At 34.7% G+C, this 23504-nt stretch overlaps 1 protein-coding gene across 1 annotated transcript in view; it reads right to left on the bottom strand.

The window, feature by feature from the left end:
* Positions 1 to 20098, bottom strand: part of LOC132306880 (protein SPIRRIG-like) — a 32386-nt gene extending 12288 nt beyond the window's left edge. Inside the window, exons 1-11 of the mRNA XM_059804461.1 lie at positions 19179 to 20098; positions 15546 to 15615; positions 15283 to 15368; positions 13392 to 13527; positions 13196 to 13252; positions 12666 to 12842; positions 6609 to 6800; positions 6385 to 6450; positions 2455 to 2569; positions 1068 to 2242; positions 87 to 786 (exon numbers count right to left, since the gene is read on the bottom strand). Of these exons, the coding sequence (XP_059660444.1) occupies positions 87 to 786; positions 1068 to 2242; positions 2455 to 2569; positions 6385 to 6450; positions 6609 to 6800; positions 12666 to 12842; positions 13196 to 13252; positions 13392 to 13527; positions 15283 to 15368; positions 15546 to 15615; positions 19179 to 19369 (2965 nt within the window). The 5' untranslated portion in view covers positions 19370 to 20098. The remainder of the gene's footprint in view (positions 1 to 86; positions 787 to 1067; positions 2243 to 2454; positions 2570 to 6384; positions 6451 to 6608; positions 6801 to 12665; positions 12843 to 13195; positions 13253 to 13391; positions 13528 to 15282; positions 15369 to 15545; positions 15616 to 19178) is intronic.
* Positions 20099 to 23504: the final 3406 nt, after the last annotated feature.

Here is a 23504-nt window from a genome sequence, read left to right on the forward strand (position 1 = left end):
AGTGCAAAAAAATGAGAAAACTTATCTCTATTAAATAACTAAAAAGAAACTAAAGCAAAAATTAGCAACAATGATATATTTCGCACCAACAGAAGTGAGGTTTTCCTGATTGAAGGAGCAAGCACGTGCAAGCTTTTCGATAAAATTCAGCACTTCTAACTGCACCTTTGGAGTAAAGAGCAACAATGAGCGTATGAGCACTCTAACCGCACCAGCATTATACACCCGTTCCTTATATGGAATCGCAGAACCTGGAGGCATAATTGGAAGAAAACTATCTGATCCAGTTTCGATAATATCAGATAATTCAGCAGTTTCTGATGCCAAGAACGGTGGAAGCACTAATTCAAGAGCAAGTTCCAATAGCAACTGTATGACTTGCCTTTCACACTCGACACAAATCAAGCCAGAATCCGAAAGAAGATCATAAAAACTTTGGGACAATAAAATTGCATGCAACTTTGTCCTATTAAGAGCATTATCACACACTCCAGCTGTCACTACACGCAACAGATACGTAAAAACCTTAATGTAAACAATTGAAGAAGATGGATCTGTCGGCCCTTCCTCACTCTGAAAACTATGGAGTATGGTTAGAAGAAGAGAGAACCCAGTGGCCTCACCAAAAACCTTTTGAGCTGAAGTATTAACTCCCAAAATGCGCCACAAGGCTACAAAAGTGTCACATTTTGCATCATTTTGGAGTCTGTATTGAGATCCCAAAACACTTGTAACCATCCCACTCTTTAGAATTTCAACAAGTGAACCCAATTCTTCTGAATGAGCCTGGAAAAAATAAAAATAATTAACCTTTTTCACACTTAAAACCTCATATAATTAACAAAAGTACAAGTATGTGAATACTTTGCCTGAGTTGAGGGAAATAACTGCAATACGTTAATGATAAAGTATATTTAAGCAATCAAAGATGGTTCCACTTGTTCGAGAAACAAAAATATGCCGTTACTTGGAACTTTACAGTAACAGAAGGAAAACTCTAGAATGGAAAGTTTTGTCAAATTAAATCCCACTAAACCGCATAAAAAGGAAAGAAGAAAGTTAAAAACCTGTACAACATCTTCAATAATCAAGCATGAGAGCACCCGAAGGACCCCTGGACGATGAATATCAGATACCAAAAAGGGGAGAGTAATGGTCACACCATTAGCTGAACGGAATGACGCTTGATTACCTTCTGCTTTCTTTAGTAAGGAAACCATACAATCCCATGCAACTGCAATTGTGCTCTCAACTTCAAAAAGAGGAAACTTCCCAGAACCAGATTCCATTAGCTTTGGCGAAGAAAGAATTGCGTCCTTACTGTCCAAATGTTTCTTGAAGCTGCTTGGACTGGATTTTCTTTCCAACTGATTAGAGTCACCACTAGGTTGATCTGAGCCCGATAGAAACTTGTGCTGCTTCAGATCATCTAACAGAACCTCCAGCACACCAACTTCTCTCAGGACCTTCTTAAATTGTTGATCAAAAGACAAGAGTTTTACAAAGAAAGAAAGAATTGTGTGTTTTAATTCAGATGTTATTGGTTGCTGCAATAAGCAGCAAAGTGAAAGCAATTCTTGGTCAGGTATGCAATTCACAACAGTCACTGCATATTCAAGAATTTTCAAGATTATCTCTTGCAATGATGGAGGGAAGCCAGCCATATTTAGGATTAAGAGTGGCACTGTTCGCAACTGCTGACACAGCTGGTAGTTTTCAAGATGACTTGAAAATATCTTAAACATTCTATTTAGAACTTCTGCCTGCAGTTCACTGCTGTCTGCTTTCAGAAAAATATCCTGCAACATCTGGACAGCTTCAAGATCTTTAACCTTGGTGTCACCTTTCTCCCAAATTTCTTCAGCAAGCCGGTCAGAAGATGATGTTCTACTTCTTCCATGGCCAGTAGGCTTGTTGTGAGAATTCTTGGAACCTCTGATTCCAGCTGATACCGTAGTATCTACTGGACCAGTTTGAGATAGGTTAACAAGAACATCAAGCAATCTAGAGAGTGCCGGCGAGAAATCTTGTGGCGAGGGGTCCCCTCCTTTTCCTCTAAAATCCTGTTTTTCCACATCATTAAATGTATGTGAACCATCCACAGCAGAATGTTCATCAGAATAGGACTTGGAATCGATAACTTGAACACCTTGATTTTTGGATAGAACTAATGCAAACTGAACAAGAAATTGATAACCATGTGCATTATGGATATCCTCCCTAAGCCTGATACCACCAGCCTCTACAAATCAAAATTGTCTCAAAATCACCATTGATTGTAAAAGAAAACAGTTTAATAATCTAAGCTGAAAAACATGAAATGCCAGAATTAAAGCATGAAATCAAAACACAATTTTTCATTATCCAAAACCATGAAAAATATGGTTATTCGGTAAGTAAATGAGAATCAGAAAATTTTATAAAACTCAATCAGGGAGATAGAAAGCCATTTACCAGGTCTGTATGACATTTCTACACATTCAAGTAACAAGTCCACTATGCCCATAGTATAGGCAGCATCACCATAATCAGGATTGAAATCCCTTACAGCCATTAGAAGTACTTTTATCTGCATACAGAAATTATATAATATTAATACGACAATTTATATTAAAACAATATAGAATGTTATTGGCCAAGTCAAAAGATAAGAAAGATCCAGAAGAAGAAAATAATGGGAAGAAGAATGATCTATACATCCGTGTTTTTGAACAACCTAGGAAGCAAGTCAAGGTATCTATGTCGGACACGGACAAGCGTCGAAACGGCCTGACACGTCAGACACGCCAAAAAAGCATGTCTGATTAAAAGGGATTTTTAAAAATGTACTAAGCGTGTACAATTCTTTTAAAACATTCAATAAGAATCTAAGATGGAAGGTCAAAACATAAAAAAATAATAATAAGAAGAAGTTCCTTATTTGAATTTATCAAGCAATTTTATTTACCTGAATTTTTATTACTTGTTTAAAATTGTAAAGGATCAAAAATAGAAGAGACTCGCTCTCTTTTGCAGCCAAGCAACGTACTTATTACAACCGATCTTTGAAGCTTGACTGCTGGCGGATCTTCTTCTTCAACAAATCCTCTTCTCTATCTTTTTCTCTTTTATTTTTGTCTTCTTCTTCCCATCACAAACCCCTTTCTTCCTCTACAGATTCTCTCTTTTATTACCAACAAAATCCCTCTTTCATTTATAGGCTTGAAAGAAAATGAAAAAGTGAGTAAATGATACGGTAAGACCACCAGTATCACCATAGGATCAAAAGGAGAAAACCATGATTTCAAGCCCTACAAGCAATCTCCAATTCAGTTCCATCAGAAATATTTCTAGTTAGCAAGACAGACTATATCACGCATGATGCAACTTCATGTTCTCCATTGAGGATGTCAACCCCTTGAGATGCAACTCTGGCTAACCCTATTAGAACCTGGAAGAGAAACCTCCTTAAAGTTTTCAGAAGTCTTCTCAAATTCAAATGAGTACTTTTAGTTCCACAAGCCAAAAAATTGTGGTGATCAACCTTTGTACCTCAACCACTCAAACTAGATTACAGCAGACCTCAAGTATCTAACATTTACAGCCGCTTCAATTTATTTAAAAAAAAATTACTCCCTCCGTCCCAAAAAAATGTACCTTTTTGGGAATCTAACTTTTTAAGAGGATGACTTTTAGTATTTTTCTATTGTATTGGTAGTGTATGAATTATCAAATCTATCCATAGTGGGTCCACAGGGACGTGATGGTTTACTTTTTATAAGTTCAATACAAGAAGGTTAAATAGGTAATGTTACAAAAAATAGTACTTTGACTTTTCAATCGGGACATTTATTTTGGGAAGGCCAAAAGTCGAAAGGTGGACCTTTTTTTTGGGACGGAGGGAGTACAAAATCGTAATGCCTTGTAAATGCGACTAACAGAAATGGTGAATGTGTATTTCAACAAATCACCACTTCTTCCAAGAATTTAAAAAGAAATTATTCAAGCACTTCCAAATTCCCTCATACCTTAAGGAGTTGCCACCTTTGTATACTACCACTTAATCAAACAACATGTCATGAGATTAAGTCCAAAGCCAAATAGTCCAGCAATACAATAAAGACTGGAATTTCTAGGAATGTGATTATTAGCTAAATTCATAAGTTTTAAAACATAAACTCTATATAACGTGCTACATTATATCTAATCGCCACTTTCGCAGCCCCAGGGGCGATTAAAGTAGAATGATGAAATTCTGACCTTTAGAACTGAAACAAATCGGGTTATTACCCAGTGTCCAATTGAAAAGGTATACCACCGGTACCACAGCATTGCCAACTTAAAAAATGCCACCAAGACTACCACCACCAGGTTGGATGAGACTGGCCGCTATCTAATTTATGTGTTTGCACTCATCTCCACAAGGTTTGACTATCTATAAATTTCTTTTAACAAGAGAGAAGAAACAAGTAAAATTCTTCACCCGTCACCTAATCAGAGAAAATGTTCTTGTAGTAATTAAAAGCACAAGGTATTTAACACATCAAAGTCTTCTATCTAAGTAAAACATACGTGTAACATATTTTACACTTGAAAAATTCAAGCTATAAAACACAGCAATAAGCCATTAGTTCCAAATATCAAATACAAGGCATGATTTAACAATATGATATAAGTGGTTATTGCTTTGATCAATGGTAAAAAGCATGTTCGAACAGCGTGAGAACAAGAGTCAAATGGAATTACAGCCACTTTACACAAAATCATGTCAAAGATTAGGTCTTCCTTTAGTCTTCTCCTCCCAACACTCTACATAGGTGGGACTGACCAACATCGGGTAACGACCTTTTACCAAGCAATATGATATATCTTGAAGAACCATGATAGGATATTAAACACTAGATAAATCATAAATGTCATTCAAACTCAAGCACAAGACAAATGATTTTCAAATAGCCGTAAGACCATGAACTCCAAATACCAAATACAAGATATAATTAAACAATATAATAAATTACACAAGACCATAATAGGATATTGAACAAGCCAACTGATGGGCATCTAAAAGGTATACAAATGATTCAATAATTAAAAATGATGCAGAGCAAGTGGAAGAGGACTTTTTCAAACAGTTGAACATCCTAAGAAGACTAGACTGGGTTTGCATTAATAGGGGCAGCTGATGATTTGATCAGATTGTGTGATTGTTTAAGGGTTATAAGTCATTTATTTAAATTGTAAATCTGTCTGTATTTCTTGTTAAATGCTCGCATTAAGCTCTAGTTAGGATATTTTAGTCATTTTTGTTTCTATTTTACAGGTCATGAGACTTTCAAGAGTCATGTGACCATTTCAGGGTTGTTTTGTCATTTTTAGCGTCTTTTATTCTTCTGGACAGAATAGTAACTCTTAGATTATATTTATATGAAGGGTTAGGATTTTATCTTTTTTAGGGCAAACACCAAATGGTTGGCCTAGTTGGAAAAGACTTGGGCCCTGGTGTCTCAAGAAGCATCAGGTCTCAGGATCAATTCCTGCTAGGTGCAAATAATTCCTTGGAGGGGGGTGTGAGTGTACCAACAAGGAAAAAAAAACTTTATTAGGACTACGCTTGTGCCTTATAAAAGGGTTATTCCAAGTTGTATACAGCAGTTTTTTTATATTATCAATATATTCAACCTGCTACAGCAACTTTCTACATCTCCCTTTCTTTTGAGATTGAGTTGTGGGAGTTTAAGCAATTCTCTAGCTTGATCTAGCTCTCTATTTGCCCTTCCTATAGATTTTATTCTCTCTTTCATAGCTGATTGCATTAGAAAAAGAAGCCACGCTTCTTTGGAGCCTGAAGCCTATCAAAAAACCGTAATAGATCCCGAAGTGATATGACGATGCCTTTTGAAAAGATAACAAGTTAAGCACAACTCAACTTCCACAACATCAGATATTACTGCAACATGCCTAGCTCTTCCATGAGAATCCACCACCAGAAAGCACTCGTTGACACAACTAAAACATTCTCATAAGAAGGTTCAACTTTTTTTATTTCACTTATTTACAGGGACACAATATTTCACCACTAGACCTACGCTCCCTTCATACAGCTAAGGTCCTTGTGATAACTCAATAAGATGTAAAATGATCTCTGAAGCAAAGAGCATAATAATATAAAAAAGAAGTAATATGCGCGTGTTAGTGGATATAGTTATGATTACATGTTCACCAGGAAATGCGGGAAAAGCTATAAGAATACCATAATTTATTCATGCTTACACCTTCATGTTGATGGCTACATTGCAAGAAAACAGGGAAGAATTGAAAAGGTACAGTTCAAGAAACCAGTAACATAGAGTACCCTATTTATTTCAAGCATAATAAATGAGTTGAAATACAAATATAAGAGCATACCAGATGATGTTTTCGTATATACTTGGTTGTGCTTCCGTTGTCATTAACCAAAAGAAGACCAAGTATCTGGAACAAGAGCAAATAAAACAAGAATAAATTTTAATAAAGCTGATATGTAATTTACTATGTGGATTTGACTGATTTTCTATTTTTTTTTCCCTTTTTTTCTTTTTTGCAGCTCCCTTACTAGACATATAGCTGAAAACATACGAGTGTATGATTACCTGCATTGCATGTCTGTGAAGCTGAATGGTGTGCAAGGGAACAAGACCTTCCTTATATTGAGAAAAAACAGTCGAAGACCCGTTGGCAACCATCTGAAACAGTAGCTGAAGTGAATTATCCTCTATCAAACTCTGTGCAGCTGAAGGATGGCTTGCCAACGCTTTCATAATATGCACAATACTTCCCTCTACCTGCACAAATAAAAATTTCTGTAAGCAAATTCTCAATCAATGTCCTCCTTGATTTTTATATTAACTGCTTAATCAATCAACCATACTAAGGCGCTGTGTTGGCAACTGCTTTTGCTTCGTGTTTTTGTTTTGGCCCGAAACAGAAGCAACGTTTCTGTTTTGGAGTGTTTTCAATAGTAAGGGCCCGTTGCGTTGTGTTTTGTAGTGTTTTGTTTTAGTCTATAATAGAATAAGTGTTTTGTAATGTGGTGTTCTGAAATGAGAACAAAACATGTTTGGCAACTTTCATTTGCGGTGAGAATTTTGGAACAAAAACATGGTAGAAAATGTTTGGTAGCATTTTTTACCTTTTGAAAATATCCCTAATTTTAAAGATATGGGTTTTTATTTTTTGAACAATCTGAAATGATATGCCCATATGGGTTTTGATATATAAGCTGAAATAAATGGGTTCTGAACTTTTGATTCTGGTAGATTTTGTAGTTTCCAGTTGCAGAGAGAGAGAGAGGAAAAATACGATTTAGTTTGCAAAACAAGAATTACAGAGCTTGATTAGTTGATTTAGAAAAAAAATTAAAACAAAACCCATACACACAAGTTAGCAGTTGCACAGAGAGGGGGGCAAGCTTGAGAGTTGAGAGACAGCGGCTGAAGCTTGCAAACGGCGAACCAGAACTGGAACAGCGGGCGATGGAAACTGAAAGATATGGGTTTTGATATTTTGAACAATCTGAAATGATATGCCGATATGGGTTTTCAACTTCACAGATCTGAAATATATGGGTTTTGAACTACTGATTCTTGTAGATCTTGTAGTTTGCAGTTGCAGAGAGAGAGAGGGGGCAACTTCAGAATTGAGAACAAGAATAGAGATTGGGGCTAATATTTTGAACTTCTGATTCTTGTAGATTTTGTAGTTTGCAGTTGCAGAGAGAGAGAGAGAGAGGGCAAGTTCAGAGTTGAGAACGAGAATAGAGATGGAGGCGGGTTTTGAACTTCTGATTCTTGTCGATTTTGTAGTTTGCAGTTGCAGAGAGAGAGAGAGAGAGAGAGAGAGAGAGAGAGGGAGGGCCAGTTCAGAGTTGTTTATTCTTGTCGATTTTGTAGTTTGCAGTTACAGAGAGAGAGAGGGAGGGAAAGTTTCAGAAATTAGGGCAAGTTCATAGTTGAGAACGAGAATAGAGAAGGAGGCGATTGGGAGGCTGAAATGATTTGCCCTAAAAAAAAATTGTCCCCCTACAGTGTAAAATATGTTGCCCCTACTACAGTGCAAATTGGGCCGGTCAAGTTGTGGAACAAGCCAGAACACCTTTTTTTTGTTCCAACTTTTGGCCCATATTTTGAAAGTGTTCTGGTACTGTTGAAAACAAAACAAGGCGGCCCAAACATGTTTTGTTCTCAAAATAGGCTACTGTAGCGGCCTGGAACATTACAAAACAAAACAGAACATTTCCCAAAAAGGCCCTAATCGGAAGCATGTTTGGTGATGTTATATTTGTTGCAAGATTTTTGTAAGCAAAAACATGAAAACATGTTTGGTAAGAAAGTGTTGGAAGTTTGAAAAATAAAATGGCTAGTTAAATAGGACATTCAAGATTGTTTTTATATATATATATACTGTTCACAGCAACAGCGCGGAAGCAACCAGAAACACCAATTGGTGCTTCCAATTTTGGCCTCTTTTTCAGAACGTTTCGGTACTATTCAAATCGCAACAAACGTTACCAAACATGTTTCCGTGTTTTGCTTTGCTACAGAACACTATCTGAAGCAACCAAAAAAAAAAAAAAAACGGGGCCTAATCAATTAGCTTCCAAAATCCTTTCCAGCCAAAAGCATGCTTGATTATGATATCTAAGGTAGTGGACATTTGTCCAATTAATATACGTTTCAGAGCATTCATTGCTAGAAGACCAAACCTAACAAGGACAGTCATGAAAAACTAACATAAAAGTACGTTAGAACATTAAGTCATGCGTTGACAAAACTAGAGTTGAATAAAATGGTTTGAGTTTATGTGTCAACAATCAGAGAAGATGAAGAAAAGCGACGAACACACCAACAATCTCTCAAGCTAAATCACGTGCCTAAATAAGAGGCCTCAGTGGACATAGGAATCTAGGTTGGAATGACTTGTCAGTTAGTTAGACTACCTATGACCTTGCTTTAATCCTTTAAAAGGCTCAAAATAGTGTGGTTACATATGTTTTTCAAAGTTATAGCTCTTCAAATAATCAAGAAATTGGTGGATCGATCAAAATTTTGAACACCAAAATAAGTCAGAAAATAGCGAGCTCCCATTGAAGCTTTGATTGACCGAAACCACAATAGTCAGCTTCAACCAGTACGTCGATCAATTGAACCTTCTGGGCAAATTGCTCGAAGGCCATTGGAACAAGTTCACTCAATCGAAATTGGATTCACATGATTGATTAGGGCAGAATTTGTTTGGAAACTCGCTAAAAAATTAAGCAAACCATGCAAGTTTAGCAAGAAAATTCAGCCGACTTTCCAAGCTACTCCAGATATGCATGTCAATCAAGAACTTCTGGGGGGTTAAGGATGGGTCGTACAGATTACAGCCACCACTTGTTTGGGCAGATCCAAGCTTGCCAGGTTGTTAAGAGAAAATAGTATTGAATTAAAAAAAGGTGGTCACAGAGTATGTCAAAGAATGTGGTTCCAGAAATAATGTTCATTTTTCTCATTTGTATTGGGTGAAGAGGAAATCAATGTGTTCAAATGCACGTAAATTACATGTCAGATGCCTACTGTTCATTGGAGGCCAAACTCTCGATATGTTTCTTTCTTGCAGGAGACAAAGCAATGTGCTATGAGAAAGATAACTCGAGAACTTCAGCTTACACTTTCAAAATTTGATGGATGTCACACACATACACAATTCTTTAACTAAAAGTTGCTAACATTCCCTAGATTTTTTTTCCCTTAATGTGTTATTTTATTCTTACAAACATTCCCTAGTTTAGGTTTACAACCGCCTTCAATGCTTAACAAATTACATTATAAATCAATTGTAAGAACCACTGATTTTTTTCATAAGCATAAGAAAACCTTTAATCAAAAGTCAGAATCAAACCTCCAATCTCACTCCTCTTTGATGTTATATCAACACTTAACCACTATGCTACAATGACTTTATTCTTTCACAAAAAAACGCTTGAGCCAGCTAAACCAAGTCAAACGCGAAACAGATATTATGATGAACTGAACCTAAGCTACAGTGGAATTCAATCCTTCAATTTCTATTAGAAGCAAAAGAAAGGTAACGTGTAAAAGATGAGCATTTCTTCCAAAGCAGATAATAATGGACCCTAACCCAAACAAACAAGAAACGGAACTGAAACAACACAATGAAGAAAAAGAAAGCAAATGAACAAAATCTTGTTGCTCCATGCTTTAGCCCAAAACTCAGCCCAAAGTAGGCTAAACATTACATTCATATATATCAGGCACCTTGATTAGAAAATGAGAAGACTCTTCCTGTGGACCCCAACGTAAAGCTGAACTTTGCATCCGTGTATATCTGACCCGTGATTAAGAAGATTGGAAGGTGATTTCCATCAACTAGGGCCGAAGTTTCAACTTCTAGAAGGCCCAAAATCTAGCAAAGAACTAATCATGGACACTCCCTATCTTTAAATCTCTCAACTCCCGCTACAATGCAATAGTTCAAGCCATGAACAAAGGACTAAACACACTGCATTGCAATGAAAGGCATAGGCCCCGTTTGGGAAGCATCCTAAGACCTCAAAAAGTCCTTCAAAGCTTCAAAAGTCCTTTACAAAATTGTGACATTTGGTACAGATATGTGAAGACCTTTTCAAGAAGCCGATGGTCAAGAAGTCCGTTTCAAAGACGTAAAAAATATGTTGCTTTTAAAACCTCCTTTAGGAAGCCATATTTTCTTTTTAAGTAAGTTTGTTGTTTTACTATTGTCTCCATGTACTATTCCTAGATTGACAAGATTGTCCTATATTCCCTCTTGATCCTTTGTTCCTCCCCCACCACACTCTCTATTGGAGGTTTGCAATAGTTGTCAAGAATAAGGGATAACATTCTCAAGAAAAAATATTTTAAAAGTTAAGAGTGCATCTAAGAAATGCACTAGCCAAACATCTTTTTTCTCCTGAATTCCTTTTGCCATATCAATAAAGGAATTTTAGGAAGCTCTCCCAAACGGGGCCTTAAAAAGAAACAGGCTACGTAGATGCTATGAACCTTTAAAATACTAATAATATCACCCCCCCAGGTGACGGTACACCAATTAAAGTCAAATTTTAACACTCCCATCAAAGTATGCATTTATCTGGAGGAGTCACCAGCCTTCTAATTCCAATTTAATGAAACAAGAACGCCAAACCTTGGTAATGAAGGCCAAAAAGATAAATTTTACTATCATCCATTTGTAAATAGTACTAGGGTCCAGCCATCCGCACTTTGAAATCAACAATACATCACTACAATTATTAACCCCTCCATATCAACCTACACAATTCACCTCCGAAGACAAGTAAAGGTCATTACTATTGTTGGCCCACCTATATGGGCACCAAGATGAATGACTGCCCAAACCTAACTTCTGGCTTACTTTGCACAAAGTAGATTTTTTAAAATGAAAGAGAAGTCCATCAAGTCTTGTAAAATGAAAGAGAAGCAATTAGTCACTCCAAATAACACCACCCACATAAAAGAGTTGCCACCAAAAAAATGGAGACACCACAATCAGGATTTATTTCCCTTCGCAAGGAGGATTGAAATGATAGACAAATTGAGTGTCCTTCCTATAAAGTGAACATATTTCTAATAGGAAGCTTTGCGAGGCTCCTTGTTTGAGGCAGGTCAAAGACGTTCACCTTTCCCTGATCCACTGTCCAAAGACTAGAAAACAAGATTTTTAATCTTTAAATCCAAATTAATCAGAAAGGGGTCACTAAAAAGGTGGATTCTTTAATCAAAACTTGCAAACCTAGGCTCCTTCAACCCCAATTTCCTTCACAGATCTATTTCTTTACCAAGTAGTGGGGAAAACACTTCAATTCTCCAAAAATAGTTCTCTACATATAAATAAATGTTACATAGCAAATCTTTGTGCCATGCAATCCTATCATCACAAGTCAATGTCAAAGTCAGAACGGCCCAGCTCCCAAGATAAGGTTTCTAATGAATTCCCATAAAAAGCTTGATCAGAGTACAGACAGAAAATAAAGCAATTAAATCCCATGTAGGCACCTCATATCTAGCCAAATACCAAAACCAGTATCAGCATCCTTGAAAAATCATCATCATACTTGCCTTAATCCCATATGAATGGGGTCGAACACATAATTTCTCTCTCTCCAATCTTTTCTATTACATGCCATTTCCCGTACCATGTTTAACTTTCTAAAGTCATTTTTAATAACCTCGTCCCATGTTATTTTTTATTGCCCTCTCTCTCTGACCTTCTATAACATGACTTATTTATACGGAGAGGGCAGCTCAGGCATCATTCTTCATGAAAACATAGAAAGTCAAACTTGCAAACTTAATGCAACTTAGATTGAGAAAAGCACGATCTCTCCATGTTATATAACACAAGGCAAGACACCTGCAAGGAAAAATAATGTTTGCACAAAAAGAAAAGGAAAAAAAAAAAAAAGAAGAAGAAAAATAGGTGGTTAAATATGACATCAGCCTAAAAAAATGCCATAAAACATTATCCACATCTAGCAACAAAATAGCAATAAAAAGAACACTTTGTGGTCTGAAAAATACTGGATTATGCTCAAAGTCTAAAAAGAATGTAAAATCTCGTAAGTAGATGACAGTAATTAGAAGGGAAAGCAACCATAGAAAGAGAGCTACCTCAAGCCGGCGAACTTGCCCTACACTATCATCACTCTTTTGCTCAGCCAAAAATGGTTCTACACAAGTAGCAACCTTTTGCTTCTGATTCCCCTCACCAGAACCCAGAAGAGCATTGAGAATATGAATGAGACAGCATAAAATCCCAGAATCAAGGAGAGATTGTTTATCAATAGGCTGCAAAAGAAATCATTTATAGGTAAGGAAAAACAAGAGACAGTAATGTCTGGACAAGTAAATGTCTATGCACAACTCACAGAATAACACCACTAACTCACCTCACATGCTGAATGCCCAAATTTATATTTAAACAAAGTGCAATAGGTACCTTTGTCTTTCACAAGCATATATAAGCAAATTATTTTTAGCAACTTAAATGCATATAATGCCAACTAGATTTGGGAAAAGGAAAAAAAAAAAAAAAAAAGATAAGATAAAACAACTAAGATTGTTTCAGATTAAGACGTGATGATCCAGAACACAAACATAATATACAAGTACATTCAAACTAAAGAAGCTTACGACTATACCCCTGATACAAGGACTTCCACTGCATTTAACAAATTTGAACCAGGGCTGATGCCATCCTGCAGAGAAACACACATGTATAATAATACTCTATAATAAACATAATCAAGAACTTGCGTGACACTTTTAAAAAAAATAACTAATAAAATAATCACAGAGAAAAAATAATATTCAGATGAAAGCATATAGAATACAAACCTTTGTGACCTCTGAAAAAAAGCTTAACACTCTAACAACATCCAAAGATCTCGTTTTGCTGCTAATTTTCAACTTCTCAATATCTGTTACAAATGCCCTTCCCACAACAAAAGAGAATATATGTGTTTCAACTAACCTGTAAATTGAAAACAGTTCAATAGTTGGTCAACATATCTCACCATAAAACCAATACAAATAATTTTAGTAAGGAATATGTCAAATTCCTAAGTTAATAACCACAGCATACTACAAATACCATTCCCAATTTAGTTTGCACCGTCCAAGGCGAGGCTATAGTCCATAAAGAAAATACATTACAGAAGTCTCATTCGAATGACAAACATGTAGATCGCAGCAATTTACATTTAATTAATAAACAAAATTCCTATATAGAACCAAAGATAGAAGGTAACATTTTGTGATTGGATCCTTCACAAGATTTTTAATACAAGACATCTATAACTCTAGAATGCAGTCTGAGTAGCCGGAAGGAAAAAGAAAATCTATTGAAGAAGAAGAGGCTGCAAGAGAAAATTCAGTAAGCCAAGTGACAATGTCAACCAGAGCAAGTACCTGCAGAGATTTTACAGATTTTCAAGTAGAGAAATACTTTAAATAAAAAAATAATTTCAGAGCTAAACCCAGACACCTCCCCTTCCCAACCAGTCACGGGGAAAAAAAGTAGAGAAAGTAAGAAAAAAAGAATCCTAAATTTTGTGAGTAACCAACCAATTCCTTTTAGGAATTATGACTGAGAGTTGTCTTTGGAACAGTCACTGAAACAAATTGAATGAAATAATCACAAGTCAAATTTTCTCCCTTGCAGCTTTTTCAACCCATAAATTGGAAAATTTGTCACATTTAAATTTGAAAACACCAGCTTACTTTCCACAAATGGATGACCTAGTATCATCAGAATTCAGATACTTCATTTAGAATATTCTAAATTTGTATTCAATACAGGAGAAAGTACCATATATTTCTTCTGTAAATGATTTTAGTGATATTATACATTCCAAAGACTTCAAGTTCAAAACTAATTGTGAAGACATCAGGCTGAAAAGTGGGAGAATCTTAATAGTGACATAAACATATGGACGTCTTCAGGAGTGTTCACAACCTAAGAGAAAGAGATACACAAGTATCTTACTCCATATGACATGAAGCAGTGAGGAGTGGCAAAATTAAGGCATCTCCAAAGATTTGAAGAATACTGATGCATTTGAGAGAAGTGAAGAATGTAGAATACAAGCATGCCATGTGCTAATAAAGCAGTCTCTCGTGCATTGCTGTTGAATGAACAAGCTATAGGCCTAATTCCTCCACAGATAAGACAAATAATTCTTCACCAACGAAACCTAAGGAGCATTTTCATGCTTGAAGTAGGCATAACACGTTCCTTGTGAAAAGGGTCATAAAAATATTCTCGAGAAAATGGATAGAATTTCTTCTATCTTAGAGTGAGGAGCTTTATATTTGTAAAAAGTAATCATAGTAAAAGCCAAACTAGAGTTGATATCAATTAAAATTAATAGAGGGTTAGAGTTGATTATCATTATCACATTACTTTAAGTTAATAAAATCCATGATTATCTAATATTAGAGGGTCATTGTAGATGGATTAGCAGAAAGTTGTTGTCTTTTCTATTTCCAGCTTCATCAATTCAAATTTATAGGTGCATGATGGAATGCAAAAGTTTAACAGCGTTACTCGCACCAAGTGATTATGAAATAAAGAAAAAAAGAGATATCCACCACTTCATTCAAATTAACACTGCAAATATTCTTTTTGATAAGAGAACTGTAAATATAACATATCCTCACAATTAAGTAAATGCATAAAAATTCAAAATCAAGGCAACAGACTAGACAAAAGAAATTTTCTTCATACATGGTAATTAACTGAGCTACATTAGCATGCTGCTTCACTAATCTACAGAAAACATCTACAGTCATATTCAAGGCCGTTTCTTTCTCCTGCATGGACAAAAAGAAACCATCAGCCTCATTTTTTTCTTCGAATAAAGGAAAGAAAAAGATAAAATAGTTACGTTATAAATGATAGAACAGTGCAGCGAAGAGAAGAAAGGAGGGAAAAATAAAGAAAGAGAAACAAAAGAATTAAGCAATGACACTTATATTACAAGCTGTAACCTTTTCAGAACTTGAAGAACGAAATTCTTCCCAATATCTCTTGAAGTCCAATTCAAGTTCATGTTTGTCTCTGCTTTCAAAAAAAAAAAAAAAGAAAAACCATTTGAGTAAATCATGGCCATCTGAACAGAAGAATCAACGTTTTCAAGTATATGGTTAAAATAATCATGGCACGTCTAAACAAAAGAATCAACTTTTTCAAGTATATGGTTAAATTTTAGTGATCAAAATGATATTTTGCAAAGCCAAGATTCCACAAGAGACCATCACATGGCATCATTACCCCAAGCCATCGAAGCATTGCCTAAACTAATTGAAGCTATCCTTACTGGTATTGCATCATATGTGCTACAAAATCACCTCTAAGAAATGGTTTGACATTGTGATGAGAAAAAATGGTTCTCTCCCTGTAACACCTAATGATATCCAATGGAATAGGTAATGGATTCTATATTTTTGTATAAAAGAAAGCAAGTCATCCACCATCTCATATCCACCTAAATGACTTGACTCAGAATTATGATTACCGTAGGCATCCTTAAAAATAAAATTAGTTCTCACTATTGACCAATGACATAACTGCCACAGAAAAAGATGATCTTTTAACCGACAATCAAAGACAAATATGTTTTTGCCCCTTCATGGTGCCCCAAAAAAGCAAAAGCTTGGACATGCACTATTGTTATTGCAACAAAATTTAAGTGAACTACTACCAAAGCAATGACATGAAAACATCATTACAACTGGCCGTAAAACAGCACATGCAAGCAAAATGAGTCTCTCATAGTGAAAAGTAAACTATGTCAAGTCAAATAATCTAAATGACTGATTTCTCCTATTTTTATTAAATAAATATATCCATGAGGATTTATATATATGAACCGTGATAAGAATTGAATAATAAAAAGTTGTTCTAGATTGAGTTCTATTATCAATGTAACAATGGAGAGGTATTTTAGCAATTCCACTACAAAAAAAAATCTATTGGTGAAAATTGTTAATTAATAACCAAAGTATTCATATATATATATATATATATATATATATTGAAAGAATCAAATGCTTTTGATCAACTAATTGCTACAGAAAGAATACTTACGGCATCCATAAACTAGATATAAACTCAACATGCCTTTCATATTCAAACTACTTGAGCAGGGCCAAATGAATCCATTTCCACCGTTCAACTCCACTTAATGGCATGTCTTTTGATAAATTGCATGTCCCCTCATAAATTTTTTATTTACTATGTAGCAAACCCACCTTAAACTACACACCACTACTCAAAGAAGCAATCCTTGATCTTCCCTGAACATTAAAAATATCTTCATCCCCTCTTCAAATCTTGCCTACAACTGGTAGCATCTCTAGCGTTGACAATCAGCCCCTTTAGGTGTATGGAAAATGAGAAGAAAGGCGCACATATCTGTGGCCTCATTGGCGGATCCCACCGCAGGTGTCACATAATTGAGGACTATTTTTTGGACAGTTTTTTGTTAAATCCATGTGATTTTAACCCCTTTTTAAGTGGAAAATTATATTTTAGTAATTTTGTAATTTTACAGACACAGTGTGTTTTGGCAACTATATTATATTTTTTGGTTTCTTGGTTAATAAGGCGCTTGATTATGTTTTCTGTCAAGTTTTTATAGTTTAGAATTATTTGAGTCTCTATTAGTTTAAGAATATTTACTTACTATGGTTTCTAATTTTTAAAATGTTCTACATCCTTCAACATGCTTGCATGAAGCAAGTCCTACTTTTGCTAGTTTTGTATACAACCAAGTGTTGTAAAAATAATTCAACAAGATTGATTAATAAAAAACTTTCTGCAAAATTTTTTGTACATTTTGATGGCAAGACTCCACTTTTCTGAGAAAAAATAAATTTGTCTTCTCTTTCTTTCTTATTTATTATTTGTTTTTCAATTCTGAAACTGCCATGCACAAATAGCACACACAACCAACCTCCAATAAAACTATCTTCATTCTCAAAATGCCAGACCTTCACTTTAATCAAAAACCCTAGCTTTAGTTTACGTGCACAAGGCCAAAAATTCTGACAAGCTTTATTTTCTAAATCCCAACAAAAATAGCCTTAAAACTTAACAAATCTACCCTTTATTTATCTCCAAACCTCAATCATATTTCCACGATCATATACCCTAGAAACTATCACCTTCAACTACCATTATTTGATGGTGGGCACACATGATTCCCTCACTAAAGGTTCCAACTTCCATCTACATCTTTCTAGCTTCAAGGATGCTTTTATTTCTCCATTTACCTTTTACTTGTATTGCCACTCACCAGTCTCGACATCCTCACTTTGAGATGCTCATTTCATGAACGTGTTTCGTGCTTACTCAATTTCTCGTGCCATAAAACATAATTAGTTCTGCAAAGTCTATCAAACAAACTCATCTAATTATATACGTTCTCAATAGATTCTGTTATCACCACTCCAATACCTATTCTAATACAAAATAAAGCAAATTATCACTTTTAGACACCTATGAGCATCAATATTAATCACTCTAAACTACTAAAGTTTTACATACGGGAAGCACCACTTGCCCTGAAATTGTATTCTCGCCGTACTCTTAGTCAAGAATCACCCACTCTAATTGATCAACTCATTCTATCGCCAACAAATCAGACGTGTCCCACTAGAAAGAAAGAAAAAATAAAAATAAAAAAAGCAACAACAACAACAAAAACAAAACTAGACAGTTCAATCAAAATGAATTCTCATGGCTAAAAATTCACGCGTTCTCCTCCTATTGCTCTTACATTAATTACCGAACCATATCACATGCTCCCGATGACAATGATTAATACCTCATAAGTAGAGTACCAAGACATCTCATTGGCAATTACATCCCTGCAAATCCTAACCGTAAATGCCACGTGACAGAGATGTGTGTAAGTGTACAGCAACATGTTAATATGACATCTGAATCAAAACATACTGATTAATGATTTAACTGGTATTTAAATCCATTATGACAGAGCATTGAGCAATAACAGAAAGACGAGAACCGCCAGAGACAACCTAAAAACTACTGAGACATTAGAACCCATTAAAAAGCAATTGCAAGTGTGAATATAAAGCATCGAATGCACATGATTATGATTATAAGGGTAAATCCATCCTTTGTCACATCCATGATGTGAGAAACAAGTGCAAGTAAGAACTGGTTAAACAAACTGATCATCGCACATAAGCAAGCAGCACACTGGCCTGCACAATAGATCAGCTCAACCGGGGAACCTCTTATGTTTGAAGCAAAGATCTAGTTCTAGAATCTAGTTGTCACCTGCCAATACCCAGCAGCTGTCAAACAGTTCAGAACTGTGTTCTGTTCAACAACATGATCCATATATCTCTTCCACGCATAATCAGAAAATAATAACAAATAAGCAGACCAAAAACTACATAAGCATCACCCACCACTCATAATTATACAAAACTCGATGCAGATCATTTGAGACAAAGCCAAGCTACATTAAACCCATAAAATCCCAATAACAAAGCAGAATAAACATAGTGTAGCATAAAATGTGTGCACAGCAAAACATCATCGTAAACATTAACCATATTGCTAAGAGAAAATCGGAAGAAAAGCAGAACCTTGAAGGCGATGAGGAGCCGAAATCTTGCTTGGATAAGGAGGCATTGTAATCTCGAAAGGCCGAGGAGACAGATGATGAAGAAGAAGAAGAAGATGCGGTAGACGGAGACTGAGATAGACCGACCTTTTCTTTGAAGTCTTTAAGCAATGATACCCATTTCATCGTTTTCCCAGGAGATTTTTGAAACATGTGCCTTTCTCATCCGACGATTGTTCGCTCCGGGCGATAAATCTCCGGCAGATCCAAACCTTTCTAGGGCAATCTAGTGGGATCTCCGAGCTCAATACCCCCAAAAAATCCCAAATTCTATCCACCAAAAAAAATGAAGAAAATTCAAAAAATTGACCAAGAAATAAAATCGAGAAATTGTGCTCGAAGCTGCTGATGAACAAATCGGTGGATTGAACTGATCAAATTGGAGTCAATTGATTACAGATAGAAGCAAGATCTGATTATACAAATTTGAAAAAAAGATAATGTCTCCGAAATTTTTTGTGATCTGTCTTTTGCCGCTCTGTGTATTTTCCTAAATTGATTTTTTTTTCCTTTTTTTTTTTTTTTGAATTTTTTTTTTTGCCCTAAAAAGAGGAGCGTTTGACGAAACGCGACTTCGTTTGGAAAGAAAGGAAGCGAAATATGGAAGAATAGCAAGCAGCTCGCTCTCTCTCTCTCTCTCTCTCCTCTGTCTCGCTTTCTCTCTCTGCCTGTTTCGGACGGCCTCTCCGCGCCTTGTTTCTCGCTCTATATCTGTTCACTTTTCTCTCTCTAAAACTCTCTAAACTCTCTCTCTCTCTCTCTCTCTCTCTCTCGTCTCTCTCTATTTCTCTCGGAGCAACTCACTAATTTTCCACGTCAGCGTGGGATCCACGTCTCTCAGGCGTCCACGTGGCATCTCGTGATCGTCGAACAAGACGTGGAGAAGTTCTCTCTTGTTTTTTTTTTTTCCCCACTTTTGTTTTAAAGGGAGAAAAAATAATAATAAATAAAAGAAGGATCACTGTGATTTCGCTTTAAAAATTTTCAGGAGCCGTTTGGCAATCTCTCTCCTGCTGTAATATCCAGATTTAATTACTGAAGTAACCTTTACTTACTCCTTAATAACAGTGAGATATTATGTAGCTTTCTTTAAAGTTGTTGCATTTAAGAAATCCTCTGACTTGTTGTTTGAAGCATTAATTTGAATGGGGTAAAAGCAAAAGCTACGTTTGTGTGGAAATACAAAAGGATTAAAAAAAAACAGAGAGAGAGAAATATAACAACAAATATAAAAAGACAAACTAAAAAAAATAGCTCAGTCAGATAGGTTCAGATGTACACTATCACATGAAAATTTTGTTTAACCGAAATAAGTAGTCAAACTAATACTAAAGTGCTAAACCAAATTTTATTCGATCTTTAATAATGGATTTTTTTCTTTTATATGCTGTGTTCGAAGGAAGGAAAAAAGATATGTGAAGAGAAATAGGAAAGATGGATAGAGATGATATAAAGAAATAAAAGAAAATGGGAAGGATGACTGGAAAGAAGATGTGTGAAGAAAAAATAAGAATGGTTTCTTTGTTCAATAGAGATGATATAAAGAAGAAATAAAAATAGGAAGAATGACTCGTCCTTCCTCTTTTACAAATTTTTATTAGCCCAAAAAGGACGTAAGAAAGGACAAAAGAGAGTTGCACTATTATAGAAGTTTTAAATTAAATGCTATCATAAATTATACAAGTTTTAAATTACAGTAATATCTTTTATAAATTACAATATTATAAATATTATTAGATATAATGGTAAAAATAATTAAAATTTTCTATTTCCTTATCTCAGACAAAAATAGTAAATTATGAGTTTATTCTATTTTATTCTATCCAACCAAACAAAAAGAAAGAAATACATAATCTCTTCCCGCATCCCTTTTCCTCTCATCTTCCTTCCATCCAATTTTTTTTCTTTCCTACCAAACGGAGCAAATAGTGGTGTTGGGCAAGTTAATTTTTGTTTGGGTAAATTTCAATTAACTTTTCCGAAGTTTGTCAATACTTCACATAAACCTCTTTACGTTTCATAATTTCACTTATCTCTTTTACGGTTTTAGTTTTTATTTTTAACAAACATTCAAGGCTTTACTTTATGTAATGAATTTTTTCATACCGGTAGGCATCTGACGAAGACAAACAAAATTGCTGATGTTAGTTGCAAAAATTAGATAGAATGTCAGTTTTGTCATTTTAATGTCTAAAATGACACCAAATATTTTATGGGCAAAGAAGTAAAATACCACGTTATAGTTACCAAGGTATAGGACCGGAGGTATGTGTAAGTCAGTGAGGGAATTTTTCTTTTCTTTTTTAGTGATATACCCTACTATTTTAGTTATTTTGATATAGATATATATAAATTACACTATTGCCCCCACTAAAATTACACTATTGCCCCCCTCACACAATTTTTTTACTCCGTTCCTGCCGAGGTAAGTGGAATTATGAAACCTAAAGGTATCTATGTGAGATATCAATAAACCTCAGGGAAAGTAAGTAAAACTTGCCTTTTATTTTTATATTTTAGTGGATTTTTTATTATTTTTTAATTATCTCCAAAGCATGCCTTTCTAAAGCAGCATCTTGAAGTTATAAATGTCCAATTCAATTGAATGACAACTAAGTAGATGAAGACACTTGGTTAAAAAACTTAAAGTCATTTACTCCCCCCTTAACACAAAAAGTATCCACATTTTATTTTTTCTTTTTCTTTTTATTTTATTTTTTTATCTCAAAATAATTATCCCAATTCAAAATTCAATGTACTCTTTTTTAATATTCTGAATTTACTCTTCTTGTATTGAAGTTATAAAAGCAATTAAAATCATATGGACCCACCATATAGAAGGATATATTTGAAAATTTATTCCCTACCACTATAATAATAAATAATAAAAAACACTAAAAACTACATTTTTTGTGGGACAAATGGAATACAATTTTACACTCGAGATAAGCTTGATCTCGTTCTCTTATTTGAGAAACATGTAAAAAATTTAATGGAACATGCACTTATGGTGCTTTAGTTCAAAAAAATAATGGATACGTGTGCAAAGTGTATCAAAGGTGAACTTAGAGCCTATTTGGCAACCGTTTCTAGCTTTGAAAAAAGGCCCTAAGGTGGACTTATGGCCTGTTTAATGGTGCTTTGTTTTTTGCTTCGAAAAGAATACTCTAACGAGGTAAAACATGGAAGCGTGTTTGGTAACGTTTGCTGCGATTTAAATAATACCGAAACATTCAGAAAAAAATGCCAAAATTGGAAGTACCAAATTAGTATTTCTGGTTACTTCCACATTGTAACAATGAACAGTTTAAATTTTTTTTTCCTTAAATAGCCTTTTTAACTAGTCATTTTATTTTTCAAACCAACAATGCCATTTTATCCAACAAATTTTCACCTTTTTGCTTTTAAAAATCTTACAACAAAAATAACGGTTGGCTTCCAAATATTAAACATATTTCAAAGCAAAACTATTACTTTTGTTTCGAGTCAAAACAAAAGCACAAAACAAAACGATTGCCAAACAAATCTTTAATTACTTGATGTCGGTGGTTTGAATATAATTATTACAAGTATTTGGAGAGAGAAACATAGAGGACCATCATATTCCACAATTTGGATTCAAAATATCTACATTGGGGTATGCATTTCTTACAAGATGCCGTTTTTCTATGATATTGTATTTGTACTTATTTTTATGGATATGAGTTTTAATACTTTAACAGTTTGCTTGCTTATTATTGTTGATTATGTAGTAGTTATGATCCATTTGATAATATAAAATAACAAAATAAAGAAGAAAACAGGAAGAATGACATTCCCTCTAAGCCCATAATTTTTTTTTTTTTTTTTTTTAAACTCAATAAAGATAGCTCAAAAATTGGTTTATATTTGTCATCCCCTCTAAGCCCACAATTTTTTTGTTGTTTTTATTTATTTATATTTTTAACTCGATAAAAATAGCCCATAATTTTGTTTATATTTGTTGTTTTTCTCATTCATACATCTGTGTATGCCTGTGTGATATGAAGGTTATAATGAAAATGATCAAACACTAATCTCCGTACTTTCTCTGGGTAAAGGGTATAAAACACCCTTAAAGTCTACTCCGTGTAACACTTTCACCGTTTATTTTAAAAAGTATGTTATTAACCTTTTCATTCTTTAAAAATTTAGCGAAAACATCTCTCAAATTACTTTTTTTTTAGAGATTTGATATAAAGCAATGTTGTAATGCATGTTTTGCTCTATTACTCTACCAAAAATGTCCAAGGTGTGTGTATGCTAATAA

The sequence above is a fragment of the Cornus florida genome, unplaced genomic scaffold (assembly GCF_030987335.1).
Source record: "Cornus florida cultivar Cherokee Brave unplaced genomic scaffold, ASM3098733v1 CherokeeBrave_3.0.0_Hap2_Chr05, whole genome shotgun sequence".
Classification (NCBI taxonomy): Eukaryota; Viridiplantae; Streptophyta; class Magnoliopsida; order Cornales; family Cornaceae; genus Cornus; species Cornus florida.